Source organism: Bos grunniens, chromosome 3 (genome assembly GCF_055505025.1).
Source record: "Bos grunniens cultivar Pamir isolate PY7600 chromosome 3, Bosgru_T2T1.0, whole genome shotgun sequence".
Taxonomy (NCBI): Eukaryota; Metazoa; Chordata; class Mammalia; order Artiodactyla; family Bovidae; genus Bos; species Bos grunniens.
Window position 1 is genome coordinate 114,589,042 of NC_141167.1, and position 14,981 is coordinate 114,604,022.

General features: G+C 45.9%; 1 protein-coding gene across 5 annotated transcripts in view; it reads left to right on the forward strand.

Moving 5' to 3' along the window:
* The first annotated feature begins 2,375 nt into the window (after positions 1 to 2,375).
* Positions 2,376 to 14,981, forward strand: part of LOC147377050 (uncharacterized protein C1orf226 homolog) — a 361,444-nt gene continuing 348,838 nt past the window's right edge. For 2 of the 5 annotated variants that reach the window (XM_086393791.1, XM_086393793.1), the window contains exon 1: positions 2,376 to 2,950. In XM_086393791.1, coding sequence (XP_086249917.1) covers positions 2,846 to 2,950 — 105 coding nt within the window. In that variant the 5' untranslated portion in view covers positions 2,376 to 2,845. Of the gene's footprint in view, positions 2,951 to 4,723; positions 14,978 to 14,981 lie in introns of those variants that run through there. The other 3 variants (XM_086393800.1, XM_086393790.1, XM_086393798.1) reach the window with 3 other exon arrangements.

Here is a 14,981-nt window from a genome sequence, read left to right on the forward strand (position 1 = left end):
ATCACTTTGGATGTCCATTGCTTCTGAAAGAAGGGTGTTTTTGTGCCTGTGTGGCTCTGATGTTGTAGTAAGTGGAGGCCAAAGCAGAGGACAGACCCCTCCTTTTAGGAACATTTCATCTAACTGAAGCGAAGCAAATATAGCTTAGCAACAAAAAAACACCTAAATAAAACATGGACCCTGCATTTGATATGCATGTCATTTGCAGTAAGATTTTTACGGCAATCCAGGCTAATGGAAACACTCCTTGACAAAGGATTGGATTCAAATTTTGGCTTCTTTCCATTCTACGTGTGTGACCTTGGGCAAGTTATGTAATCCTCTCTGCCTCAGTTTCTTCATAAAATGGGGCTTACCTTAGGGTTGTTGTGAATATTACATGAGATAATACAGGCAAGGCTCTAACAACAATGCCTGACACATAAAGTTCAATGAATATTAGCTATTATTACTATCCAATTCCATAAATAATTATTGGATGTCTACTATGTAGCAGTCTCTGTACTAGATCCTGAAATATCTGTGGAGCTTAAGCTTTTTGTGTCTGGTGTACAAAGAATGTGTTACAGAGTTAGATACAAAATTCTGGTAAATGTAGCATTCCAGTGGGACCCAAGTTAATCTATTAAAATAGAGGCTTTGGAGTTCAGAAGACTTTTTATTTTATTTTTTTTTAAATTTTATTTTATTTTTAAACTTTACATAATTGTATTAGTTTTGCCAAATATCAAAATGAATCCACCACAGGTATACATGTGTTCCCCATCCTGAACCCTCCTCCCTCCTCCCTCCCCATACCATCCCTCTGGATCGTCCCAGTGCACTAGCCCCAAGCATCCAGTTTAAATTCAGGTGGGAATATGAGATGCAAAGGAAATAGTTACTTAAGGTCTTGCCTTTTAGTTGTTGAGTTCCTGTGCCAGGTTTTAGAGAGGGCATTACGATGCATATTAAAACCACGGTGACATTCAAAGAGTCACACATGCTTGATTAGACTTTCATGTCCTGTATTTATAAAAAGGTTAGTGGAGCATTTCCTCCATGCAAATTATTTTTGGTTCTTACTAATATTTATGAATATAATACAGTTTATACAGCAGAAGGTATATGATTAATTTGTTTTAGTCATCAGCTTTCTTTCATATAAGGAGATATCCCAGAAGAGGCTACATCTTGACCAGTAATTTCAGCAGGTAGGGATCAGGCAACATATAGGAAAGAGCAATTGTACTTCAGCACTATGGGGCAAAATAAGAAATAGATTTATGACAGTAATGCATTCTCTTATATAAATCTATCACAGAAATATTATAGGAAGACATGCCTCTTGGAAGTAATTTTATTGTGATGCTTTTGGGGCCTTGACTATACAACAATAGTGTCTCTATGTCAAGTTGTCCCTGGTGGATGTGTCCGCAAGATATTAGTAGGTTTAAATTGAATTCAGCAGAGTTGCTGACCATTGGCTCTCAGTGATCTCACGTTGGGCTAGCTTTGGCACCAGACTGTCTGGTTACTTTTGACTCGCCGGTAGTATTAAACCATGTTCCTCTACCCATGGGGTCTGATACATAATTGGTCACAAACTATCCCTTTGCCCTGCCCTTCCTTTGCACATTTTTGCATGGCAAAAAAACTCTTGGTGTAAAGGAGAAAAGTGAATGGGCCGCTTCTTAACAATAAGCAAATTGAACTGAAGCACTTTCTAAGATAGGAAGAGTAATAACAACTTGGAAGCCCATTTTGTCGACAACCAGCTTTAGGTTAAGAAAAATAGAAACGTTGTGGACTCTTTTGTCCTTAGTACGCTTCATCGGCCTATTCCATTTCCATGAGGCTTATGGTTTTAATATTAACACTAAAACCACCCCCAAAGGCATCCCCACAACCCTCCAATAATACAAGTCACAAAACAGCCCAAAGGAACGAACACAAAGCACCTGCGATCGTCCTCCATTTGGGTGCAGTCTTGATTCTCCAGAGAAAGGAAACTCTCAGAATTAATGTTCTGAATACACACGGGCCAGGACTTGGGCCTTCCTGGTAAAACATAAAAACAAAACAATAAACACCAGCCCCTCCCCCCTCCAAAAACAAAAACAGAAAACCCAAGGCGCCGCTGCTGCTAACTATTAGCAGCCTGGCTCAGATTCTGACTGTAAAAAACAAAAACAGGACTGAGCCTGCGTTCCTGGGACACCGGCTGTCCAGGGTCAGGGCGAAGTTCCAGGGGTCCGGCCCCAGTACGCGGGTAGAGCCGGGCGCCACGCTCCCGGGGACTTTCACCTGCTCGGCGGGCAGCGCGGGGGCGGGCCCGGCGGCGGGCGGAGCCTGGGCACCCTGCGGGAGGAGCCGGCCCGGGCCCGCCCCGCAGGAGGAGTCGCTCGCCGGCGGCTGATCCGGCGTCTCCGTGACAGGCACCCAGCTCCGCCGCCGCCGCTGCCGCCGCCTTTTCTTCCTCGTCCCGGGCTGTCCGCGCCTCTGTTCCCGGGCCAGCGCCGCGCCCAGTCCCAGCGCGGGCCGCGCGCCCACCGCTCCCCTCCCCCGGCCTGGGCGCCGCGCTGCCCGCTCCCACCGCCGCCCCCGCCGCCTTCCTCGCCGGCAGGAATTGCGCGGCCACAGCGCCGCTCGCGTCGCCCGCATCCGCGCAGCCCGGCCCTCGGCGTCTCTCCGAGTCCCGGCTTCCACGGCCGCCGCGCGGCCGGGGCGCCTCCAACCCGGCGACCCTCCGCTTGCGCCCCCTCCGCGCGCCGCCGCCCCCGGCTCCCGCCTCCCCTCCCCGCGGTCTCGCCAGCTCCTTCCTGCCACCGCCGCCTCTGGAGGAGCCGGTCCACCGCGGGTCACCATGCCCAGCAAAACCAAGTACAACCTTGTGGACGATGGTCACGACCTGCGGATCCCCTTGCACAACGAGGACGCCTTCCAGCACGGCATCTGCTTCGAGGCCAAGGTGAGGGGCCCCGGGGAAGGGACTGTCCCGGAGGGGGCATGTCTGAGCGGATGGGATGCGCAGCCATCCCGGACGCAGAGCTGGTGGGTTAGGCTGATTTGGGGGCCTTTCTGTTAGGGAGGATGACTCCCCTTCCCTGTATGGAATTCCGCGGGTTCCTGCCCAGAACTGCTAAAGAGTAACTGCAAAGTTTGAGCGGTATTGCTTCATCCCCCTCCTCCCACCTGCAAACTGCCCCATCCTTACCCACCCAGGACTCACTGAGTTACTTCCCGGATCCCTCCTTCTGAGAACAAGCCAGTCGGGGAGCGCAGCCTGGACTTGGTTCTTTAGAATCGCTTTAGGGAAGCTTTGGTGTCATTTACCTGTTGGGATCTCGTGGGAGAGGTGCTTTCAGGAAGGTCTTTTATAAGGGGAATACCTGCTTCCTGATTGAAGAAAATAATACAGGGGTGGGTTTGTTTTTAGATTCCTGGTAACCCCAGCCAGGTGTCAGAGTCACTTCCTAAATGCCTTATTAGCCACGACTCCTTTGCAAGTGCCAGTCATTGAAGGGGGAGGTGTGGTGAAAGCTGCCCAGTTGCTAGTTTTGTGGCGTAATGTGAAGTTTCAGCAGCTAGTAGGGGACTGCTGCTGAAGAATTTGTCGGGGGGTGGGGGTGGCGGGGGGGGGGGAGCGGCAACAGGCATTTTCAGCTCAGAGCCCCAGGTCCGTCCTTGGGAGAGGGGGTGGGGCGGAAGCCTCTGAACTGCACCATCAGGTGTGAATAAGGCTGGCCCCCTGTCATGCACTTCCCAGAGTGAGGAGTTCTGGTTTCCGAGGTTGCAGCCGGGGTTCCTGCCCATCACAAGGGAGCAGTGCTTCTGCTCTTCTTCATGCTTCTTGACGTTCTCCCCTCAAGACTTAAGGATGCTCAGCACCTACTGTGTGCCTGTCACTGGCCGGTTGTGTCTTGCTGGTTTGGGAAAGGTAATGCGTTCGACATGGAGGCAGTTTTACTCTCTGTCCCCTTTTTCTCCTTCATGACTTTGTAGGTAAGGTGTTAAGCATTTCAGGCAAGGATTACTCCATCAGGTGGCTATTTCCTTCAATTCATGAGACATCTTTTTGAGTGTCTGATGTGAGTCCAGTGCAGTCAGTTATCTCTTTTTTTTCCCCTTCTCCTGGTGATGTTAAATCTTACCTTTTCTCCTGCTTCCTGAATAACCTTCCCCCAACCATATTTGCTAGAACTAGGAGGACACCCCCTGTTCCCCTAGACATCAAGCCCTGCAGTGGAATGCAGAACTGAATTACTGGGTATGGCTGGGACCAGAGTGGGGCTGTAGACAAGATCTTATCTTGCTTCTCTCAGAATAGATCTGGTTGGTTTGATACCAGATCAGATAGGTTAATTTTTGTCTGGGCCTGTTGCTTTGGTAAGCAGGTTTTTAAATTTTAAGGTATGAGTTTTCATCACATCATGACTTAATTTTCTCGGACACGCATGAACTGGGCAGTTGGCTTTGGTCTTGTTTGGTTCACCAATACTCTGCTTTGCAAGGCTGGGTGGCAGAAGAGAGATCAGGATTAAAGTGTTTTTAACCTTTTAATTCTTTTCTCACAGTCTCTGCTAGTTTGGTCCTAGCTAGGACTCATAACCTAGCGTGCGTAAGAATCACCACGTGAGGTTGTTGAAAACTCTGTTGCCGCCCCGAATTCTAATCTGACACATCTGGGGAGAGACCAGGACTGTGCACCTCTAGGGAGCATTCCAGGAGCTTTCATGCAGGTGACTGGGACCAGAATTGGAGAAATACTGGTGGTGTGGTTCCTATGGTAACTTCCCTGGATTCATACACAGTGGTGCTCGATAAGAGGAGGGGGAACCACAGTTGGTCCTGGCTGTGTTCCCATTACAGATTTGGGGTGCAGCACACCAAGGGTTCTGCTTTGAGAATGGTGAAGTGGGGAAGAAAGGGCAGGGCTGACTTTGAGAACTGGGTCCTAACTCTCAGCTGTTTGTAATCGATGCTGGACACCAGTACATTCAAATCATGTCAGCTGAGACCTGAGCAGAGGTGGAAGTAGAAGCTTTTCTTCCCGTGAACATCTGGTAAGTGCCTCGTCTGGCTGGTTTTCACATCCCTCCTGAGCAGCATCCATGGAAGTGCATGATTACTGGCATTTCAGGGTTAAATACACGCCACACTCATTCCTTGTTCTGGAAAAGCGCAGGCTGTAAAATGTAAATGTATCCATGCTGCCTTGTCAAGTACCCTTGGAAAATGAGCCCAGATCTTTGCCTCCCAAGGGCTGGCAGTTTTTCAGGATCAACACTGGATGGAGTGCGTTTTTGGATGGATGCGTTCATTTTCCGGGTGCTGCAGAGATTGAAAGGTTATGGCTAGGAACTGAAAGGCATCTGGGCGTCAGAGGTTCTGTGCACTTAAAAACCACACCATCCATTTAATTATCAAGCAGAATCCTAGAGGTGTTTCACCTCCAGTACTTCATGTGATTCTCACTGCTTCCCTGGAGGTCTGTGTAGGTGCGTCTCCTTACATCTTACCAAGGAGGATATGTTGCCTGCTTTAGCTCTGTGTATGGCAGAGCTATGGTTTAAACCTGGGAGCTTTGATGTAGACTCTCAAATCCAATGCTCATTCATTTACTAATTTTTATGGAATGTTCACTCTGTGCTGGGCGGTTGGTCTGATTCACAGTTCACCGGCGGGGCATCCTTAGGTTGCTGGCCTCTCTGACTCTGATGTAGAAAATTATTCAAATTTTTAGTGCTGGGCTGTTTCCAGATATAAGCTTGGGCTGGGAGCTGCTCTTAAGGGATACCGCTCTCTGTGTCAGAAAGGGCACGTGGCTCACTCACCATTGCTGATGGGTGGGTGGTAGACATCCTTCTAGGCTTGAAAGCCTTTGTGGCTCCTTTTTGTCTGCCCCCCTCTTTCCCTCTCTCAGTATACCTTCCTGATAGCCAGTGCCATCAACTGACTGTCTCTGCTTGCTGGGTGCGAAGAAGACCTCTGATGATAATTATCATCAGATAATGATAATAAGTTAAGGGTATTAATAGCACAGTTATGCTTTACATTTGTAGGTTGATTTTTGATTTTCATGGGACTTTTGCACACAAAAAATTTTCCTTATGTGGCAGGGGGAACATTAGAGTTGTTTCCATTTTTCAGATGAAAAAAATGGGAATCAGATTAACTTGTCCAGGGTCACAGAACTGATGAGAGGATAATGATTATAGCTGATATTTAGTGAATACTTACTATGGACCATGTATCGTTTGAGGTGCTACCTCACTTAAGTCTCATGTTGCAGCGCTTTGAGTCCTAGTGCGCCGCTCCTTCACCTCACCCTGGTAGCTGCCTCTGTATTCCCGGTCCTCATCGCCTAAGCACTCACTGATCTGGGCGTGTATGGCACAGCCTATCAGAAATAGAAAGCACCTTAGCTCACTCCTACAACTTCCTCATTTTACAGATGAGGAAATTGAGGTCCAGAGGGGAAGTTGTTGACCCAAGGACCCGTAGCTAGGTAAGAACAGAAACAGGACTCATTCCTAGTTTCCTGGCTTCACGTTGGTTTCAGTTATCTGTGCTGTGTAACAAGCTATCTCAAAACTCAGTGGCTTAAGACAAGGTCTGTTTAATCTGCTCATGATTCATGAGCCAGGAATTCAGTCAGGGCTTTGCCGGGCTGTTCTTGTGTTCACCGTGGTGCTGACTGGATCACTCGGCTTCATTCTGCAGTGGCTGGGCTTGTCCTAGAAGGCGCCACTTCGTGCCATGGTGGTCCTCCATGTGGTGGGTGGTTCCCTCCATTGGGTAGCCTGGATCTCCTCATAGCATGGTGGCCCTTTGATCTGGCAGCTGGCTTTCAACAGGGAATGTTTCCAGCAGGGAAGGTGGGAGCTCTTAAGGCCTGGCCTCCGAGGTACACAGAATCACTTCTGCGTTCTGTTGGTCAGATCAGGCCATAGCCAGGCTTAGGTTCAAGAGGAGGAGAAGGAGACTTCACTTCTTGGAGGAGAGTGTCACGGTCACTGTGCAAGAGTGCACATGGGGTGAGATAATTCTGAAGCCACCTTGGGGTCACGGTCAACCATAAAATTTTGTGCTCTCTCCCTTCTTTGTATGTCTTCTCCAATGATGAGTGTTCTTTGAGGACCTGGTCTCATGCGTCTGTGTATAACTCCTTCCCCCAACATCAGGTACATATATATATATATATAGCCAACAGTAGCAAAGTATTAAGTGGAAGAAATGACCAATTATAAAAATTCTGAAAGCTGTAAATATATTGTCTTATTGCTGAGCGATGTGGGGGCTTTGCAAGTTTTTGGTCAAATCTGAACTGAATTCTCTAGTCATTATTTCCCTCTTTGCTAAATGGCTTGACTGGCTGATGATGTGGTTGTGGATTTTAGAGATTCCAATAACCCCACACCACAGGTTTCCTGTGGATGAATCTTAAACACACTGTCTTGAGGCTTCCAGGTTAGGATGTTACATACATTGATTCGCTGTAAATGGGGTACTCTAACTCAAACCTAACCTAACAGCTTCATAATAAGCTGTGATTTTGGTTCTGTGATCAGAACCAACACTGATATGTTCTGGGTGTGTGCTCCCCACAGCCTCTCCACCCCCGCCCCCCCAACCTGCAAGAGTCCTGCCTTCCAGGATTGTGGACAAGTACAGATTGAGATAGATGCCCTCATCTGAATTCCATCATATTCTATCTAATGTGTATTCACTGATGTCATCATTGAAGTGCAGGTTATTTCACCTTAGTAGGGATTTGTCCAGATGCTTTAAAATCCATTGTTACCTTCTGCCTGGACCAGATGAGTCTTTGGGGGATGATGAGTCTCAAAGATACAGTACTGCTTAGAAATGATACCTGTTTTTATTCACCCTGCTTTTGCTCTCAGGCATCCTAGGGTGTTACTCCACAGCTGGTGTTTTAGAACTTGATGAGCAAATCTATTTCTATCCTATCAATACGTCCCATGATGCTGCCACATCTCCTTTGCCCAGAATGTCCCATTAGTCCATTTAGTGGTCAAGATGACACTGTCTGTGTCATGCGCCCTTTGCCAATCACCCATATCCAGGACCCTAATCAGATTGGCTGTTTATTATGGCTCACTCATAACGTGCTGCTTCCAGAAGTCAGATCTTCAGAATGCTTTCTTTGATCACGGTTGCCTGCCTCCTGTCCCTCATTGCGCTGAGGCTGCCCTTAGCTCCTCAGGGACCTCCTGCCGCACTTCTGCTCTCCCAGCAGCCTGGCGCCCTGCCCACCACCCTTTCCGCCCCTCCCATTTTCCTACTTGACACTATGGGCTTGGTCTCTGCTACTTTTCCCCCCCTGTTTTTGGAAAAAGAACTTCATTCTTTTCTCCACTCCCTTTTTCCTAATAGCTTTATTGAGCTATAATTCACATACCATACAATTCACTGATTAAACATACCATTAAGTAGCTTTTAATATGTTCATAGTGTTGTGCAACCATCATGATGGTCAATTTTAGAATATTTTCATCACCTCAAAAAGAAACTCTGTGCCCTTTAGCTATCATCCTCCTCTTTCCCCATTCACCTCAGCCCTAAGCGATGCCTAATCTACTTTCTGTCTCTAGACTTGGCTATTCTGGACATATTATATGAATGGAGGCATGGAGTATGTGGGTTTTATGTGATTGGCTTCTTTAACTATGCATAATATTTTCAGGATTCATGCATATTGTAGCATGTATCAGGACTTCATTCCTTTTTATGGTCAAGTAATATTCCATCATATGGATATATCACATTTTATCCATTTATCAGTTGATGAACATTTAGGTTGTTTGTTTTTCAACTATTATGAATAATGCTTCTGTAAACATTTTGAGTACAAGTTTTGTGTGATACATGCTTAAATTTCTCATGGGGAGATAGCTAAGAGTGAAATTGCAGGATTGTATGGTAACTGTGTTTAACCATTATGGGACTCCCACAATATTTTCCAGTGTTCAGTTCAGTTGCTCAGTCGTGTCCAACTTTTTGTGACCGCATGGATGGTAGCACACCAGGCTTCCCTGTCCTTCACCAATTCCCGGAGCTTGCTCAAACTCATATGCATCGAGTTGGCGATGCCATCCAACCATCTTATCCTCTGTCATTCCCTTCCGCTCCTGCCTTCAATCTTTCCCAGTATCATGGTCTTTTCAAATGAGTCAGTTCTTCGCATCAGGGGTCCAAAGTATTGGCGCTTCAGCATCAGTCCTTCCATTGAATATTCAGGACCGATTTCCTTTAGGATGGACTGGTTGGATCTCCTTGCAGTCCAAGGGACTCTCAAGAATCTTTTCCAAGACCACAGTTCTAAAGCATCAGTTCTTTGGCACTCAGCTTTATTTATAGTCCAACTCTCACATCCATACATGACCACTGGAAAAACCATAGCTTTGACTGGACAGACCTTTGTTGACAAAGTAATGTCTCTGCTTTTTAATATGCTGTCTAGGTTGGTCATAGCTTTTTTTCCAAGGACTAAGCATCTTTTAATTTCATGGCTGCAGTCACCATCTGCAGTGATTCTGGAGCCCAGAAAAATAAAGTCTGTCACTGTTTACACTGTTTCCCCATCTATTGCCATAAAGTGATGGGACCAGATGCCATGATCTTAGTTTTCTGAATGTTGAGCTTTAAGCCAACTTTTTCACTCTCCTCTTTCACTTTCATCAAGAAGCTCTTTAGTTCTTCTTTGCTTTCTGCCATAAGGGTGGTGTCATCTGCATATCTGAGGTTATTGATATTTCTCCCGGCAATCTTGATTCCAGCTTATGCTTCTTGCAGCCCAGCATTTCACATGATGTATTCTGCATATAAGTTAAATAAGCAGGGTGACAGTATATAGCCTTGACATACTCCTTTACCGATTTGGAACCAGTCTATTCTTCCATGTCCAGTTCTAACTGTTGCTTCTTGACCTGCGTACAGATTTCTCAAGAGGCAGATAAGGTACATCTTGTTAAGACTTTTCCAGTTTGTTGTGATCCACACGGTCAGCGGCTTTGGCATAGTCAATAAAGCAGAAGGAGATGTTTTCCTGGCGTGGCTGCAGCATTTTTGTTTTCCACAGCAACGTGTTAGGCTTCTGATTTCTCCACATCCTCGCTGACACTTCTTTGAACCCACCTTTTTGATTCTAGCCATCCTAGTAGGCATGAAGTGGTATCTCATTGTGGTTTTGATTTGTGTTTCCCTGATGACCAACGATATAGAACATCTTCTCATGGCCATTTATCGGCTATTTGCAAATCTTTGGAGAAATGTCTGTTCGGATCTTTTGCCCATTTTTAAATTGGATTGTCTTTTTTTTTTAATTGCCATGGGGTAAGAGTTCTTTATGTGTTCTGTATTCAAATTCATTATGTAAATTTGCAAGTATTTTCACCTATTCTATGGGTGGTCTTTTTGCTTTCCTGGTATGCTTTTGAAACACCAAAGTTTTAAATTATGAAGTAGAATTAAATTTTTTCCCCCTTTTTCTTTTTAAGACTCATTGGCCCTCCATCTGCTGCTAGCCCACCTTTCCTTAGTCTCCATCACTCCCCACCCGGATGTTTGCAAGGTTCCATCTTCCCTCCTTTTGGCTCACTCCTCTGCCCAGGAGTGTGCTGTGACCTTCCCTTATGTGAAAACTCTCTTCTCTCCACCTTTTTATTCATCAGCATGTTGTCTTCTTCCTTTCATGGCTAAGCCTCCTGACAGAGTGATCTACTCTCTGCAGTTTCTCAATGTTCATCAGTCCCTGGCTGTGTCCTTCCCACTTCTGCCCGCCATATAGGAATTGTTCGATTGTCACCCTTCTCTGTCTTCCACCTTTTTGAGTTTTCTTCTTGAGCAGCAGTCCTTGTCTTTCTTGGGATGCCCCATTCAGCTCTCTGCAGGCTCTCTGTTGGCTGGGCATAGCCCCCCATCTGTACCTTCTCCTTTTGCTGCTTGCTCTTTCTCCGCTCATTGACCTCTCTGGTGAATGCTTGATTCCATCCTTTCTCCTTACGTATGTTGGCTCCTGGATCTTCAACTCCAGTTCAGTTTCCAGATCTTTCTTTTAGCTTCCTGCTGGCTGGCTCTACCCCACTGAACATGTTGCTAATCCTATCACTCAATCATCTTGAATTCAAATCTCTCTGACACTTTATACTTCTTTAGATGACCCCACTATCCTCTCAGGCACCAGGATTGACACTTTGGAGCAGTGCTTGAATCCTTTTGTATAACAGTGAACTCAGCTATGGATTGAGTAACTTTTGTGGCCAGGCTCTTCCCAGACATCCCCTGCCCCCAACTTCAAGTCAGTTGCTGCATCCTTGAAGTTTCACAGTGATATCCATGCAGGCATTCTGCTTCTTCCTTCTCATTTCTGGCTGGTTCAAATGGACACCACCTCTCACCATACTGTTTCAATTACTTTCTGGAGACCTCTACTTTATCCTGTAAACTTTTGCTCTGTTAATTATTCTGAAATATGGATTGTGATATCCTTCTACTCAAAACACTAAAAGTTTCTAAGCCTACCATATTGGGTCAAAAATTCTTAGCCTGATATTCAGGGCTCTCTGGTTTTGAGTGATTCTCTTTAATCACTCGTACCTACCATTCCCTCAACCTTTCCTGTGATTCCCCGTCTGTATCTCAGGCCCAGCCCACTGTCACTCTGTGAAGTGGATGTTACTAGTTCCTTCTATGTGGCAGGAACTGACTCAACCCTGGTATGCATTATAGCTGCTTGCCCTTGTCTGATTTCACCCCTCCAAGTGGTCATCTTTAGGGTCCCGGCCACTCTGCCCCCTCGTGTCTTCTGCATTGCTGACTGTAGTGCCTTGCGTATAGAAAAAAATGTATTTTGAATCAATGAATATAATTCTAAGGTGCTCTCTACAAGGACTGCCAGGACCCTGCTGTATTACCCAAGGGCGGGAGATGCCTCAGCTGGCTCTGATCGCCTCTGGCTTTTTTTTTCTTGCTTTAGACCTGTAACTCTCAGGCCTCAGTGAGACTAGTCCCTGATCCCAGGAGGTATTCCCCCATCCCCACCTGACAGAATGCCACTGCCTTCCAAAGAAAGTGCCAGGTAAACATTTCCCCTGAATTAAATGAAATTCCAGTGATGAACATGCAGCAGACTTAGAATCTTTGATTGTAGAACATATGGCCAATTTTAAGAGTAGATAATTGTCATTTATCAGTAAAAAATATTTTCAACTTGTTATGTTGTTATTAATGATTTGATACCCTTTCCCCTCAGATCAGATCAGTCGCTCAGTCCTGTCCGACTTTGCAACCCCATGAATCGCAGCATGCCAGGCCTCCCTGTCCATCACCAACTCCCGGAGTTCACTCAGACTCATGTCCATCGAGTCAGTGATGCCATCCAGCCATCTCATCCTCTGTTGTCCCCTTCTCCTCTTGCCCCCAATCCCTCCCAGCATCAGAGTCTTTTGCAATGACTCAACTCTTCGCATGAGGTGGCCAAAGTACTGGAGTTTCAGTTTTAGCATCATTCCTTCCAAAGAAATCCCAGGGCTGATGTCCTTTAGAATGGACTGGTTGGATCTCCTCTTCTTATTTTTTATCTTATAGTTTTTATAACATGAATTTGATTGACAGCATAGTGTAAATGGATTCAGGAGCCAAATTGTATTTGAGTTCAAATCCTGGCTCTGTCCCTCACTTGCTGTGCGAACTTGTTTGAGTTAGTTAACATTTCTCCCTTAGCATCTGCTTCTGTAAAAAGAGGATACAAATGTCACATGCCTCATAGGGTTAATGAGAGGAGAAAACGAGTTATGTATGCAAATACCCAGGACAGTGCCTGGCAATGAGTGGGTCGCTATTTTTATTATTGTTGTTTAGCCCTGCAGATTGCAATTTAAATTTCATCTGTGCATGGTTTAATGTAAAAATTGTCATATACTCTGTTTTTTTTCCCTAATGAATCAAAGGCCTGGTAGTGTATTATCTTCATTTTACATATCTGCTTAAAAAAATGTAGCTACTGTATTATTCTTGATTCCTAAAGTTGCAAATCAGACAGTGCGACTGCTTTGTGGACTTAAAATAGCTGTCAGCCTCCTCGGGAAGGAATAAGGAGGGGTTAACTGGCTTCTGGTACATGCCCCCATCACATTTGTTCCAGCCTTTTAATCCTCATTCGGATTAAAAATCACAGACTCTTAAGTACAGTATGTTGTCTGTCTTCATGGTCTTTCTCTGAATTTCTTGGATAAATACTTCTTTAAGCAGAGGTAATCTAAGCAGGAGGAATCTTGCATCATGGGATTAATTAATACCTTGTGATGCTTACAATTCCCTTTTCAATTGTTATATTCAGCATCATGTTTCCTTTTAAGTACTGGAGCAGCTGGCTTTAAAAGTTACTTAAAATGGCACTTCCAGCAAGTTCTGTGCCCAGAGTGTTGGAACGCTTTTGTACTCCTAGTCCCCTACCCCTTGTGTGAAACTAAATTGGTTTTCTGCAACACTTCAGTGAGACTTGTGTGTCTTATACTCTTACGGGTCCATCGGTGAGAACTGAGGACAGTGGCTACTACTATCGTTTATTTTTTAAAGTTTTTTAGATTTATGTGTTTTAATTTTTGGCTGTGCTGGGTCTTTGTTGCTACGCTCAGGCTTTCTCTAGTTGCAGCAGTCGGGGGCTACTCTCTAGCTGTGGCGCACTGGCTTCTCCTTGTGGTGGTTTCTTGTTAAGGTGGTTTCTCTTGTTGCAGAGCATGGACCCTAGGGCACGCAGGCTTCAGTGGTCGCAGCATATGGGCTTAGCTGCCCAGAGACATGCGGGATCTTTCCAACCAGGATTGAACTTGTGTCCCCCACGTTGACAGGTGGATTCTTAACCACTAGACCACAAGGGAAGTCCCCTCTCTGCCTATTCTTGAAGCTGCAGTGCTTTCCAGAACTGTTGAAATGATTAGCCTTGAGAGTTGAATGCAACCTGGGACTCCTAGGAAGGGGTGGCTGAGAAGAGGGCACTTGCCCAGTGCTCCCTGTACTCAGAACATTCTGAACTCCATTAGCCTGTATGTGAGCACGTTAGAGAAAAATACTGTTTGCATGGTTGCAGAACCATCGCATGTACCATGTTCTGAGAGATTCTTCCCTGCTGGTGTACATTGCTTATGTCTTGATCTAGACTATAAGCGTTTGTCTACAATGCGGGAGACCTGGGTTCGATCTCTGGGTTGGAAAGATCCCCTGGAGAAGGAAATGGCAATCCACGCCAGGACTATTGCCTGGAAAATCCCATGGACAGAGGAGCCTGGTAGGCTACAGTCCATGGGGTCGCAAAGAGTCGGACACGACTGAGCGACTTCACTCATAAGCTCCTTAAGGACGAAAGGGACTCCTCACATAGCTGCCTCATGCAGTCCACATCACAGAAGGCGAATAACATTCACTGATATTTACAAAGCACTGACTATGTTCTAGGAACTATGCCAAGTTCTTTCTAGGAAATGATTAGTCTTCCGCAACAACCCTGTGAGTTTTACTCACGGGGAAGCCGAGGCATAGAGAGGCAGAGGAACTTGCTCACGGTCCACATTTAGTAATGAAAAAATTCCTGAGTCAAACCCCAGCAGTCTCGCACTATTAAGTTCTGTGCTGAGTATATTTAAGAATGCTAAGAACTAATGTTTGCCCAGTACTCACCACTTTCAATTCGTGGTTCTCAGAATTTTACATATGCAAAACTAATTTAATCTTTACAGTGGCTCCCTGAGGGTAGGTATTCTTGGTTCCATTTTTTCAGATGAGGAAGCTGAGACCATCCTTCTAGGTTGGATTGAATGGGCAAATGGGCTATTAAAGGCAGTGGTCTCAGCCCCTCTCATTGAGGTGAAGTCTGTAACCAGGGGCGGGTCAGCTGCTGTATGCCAGTGGGCAACAGGCCACCTCTGCTGAGCCATGTTGATGGTCTCCAGATACGGAAATAAGGCATCAGTGAGTAA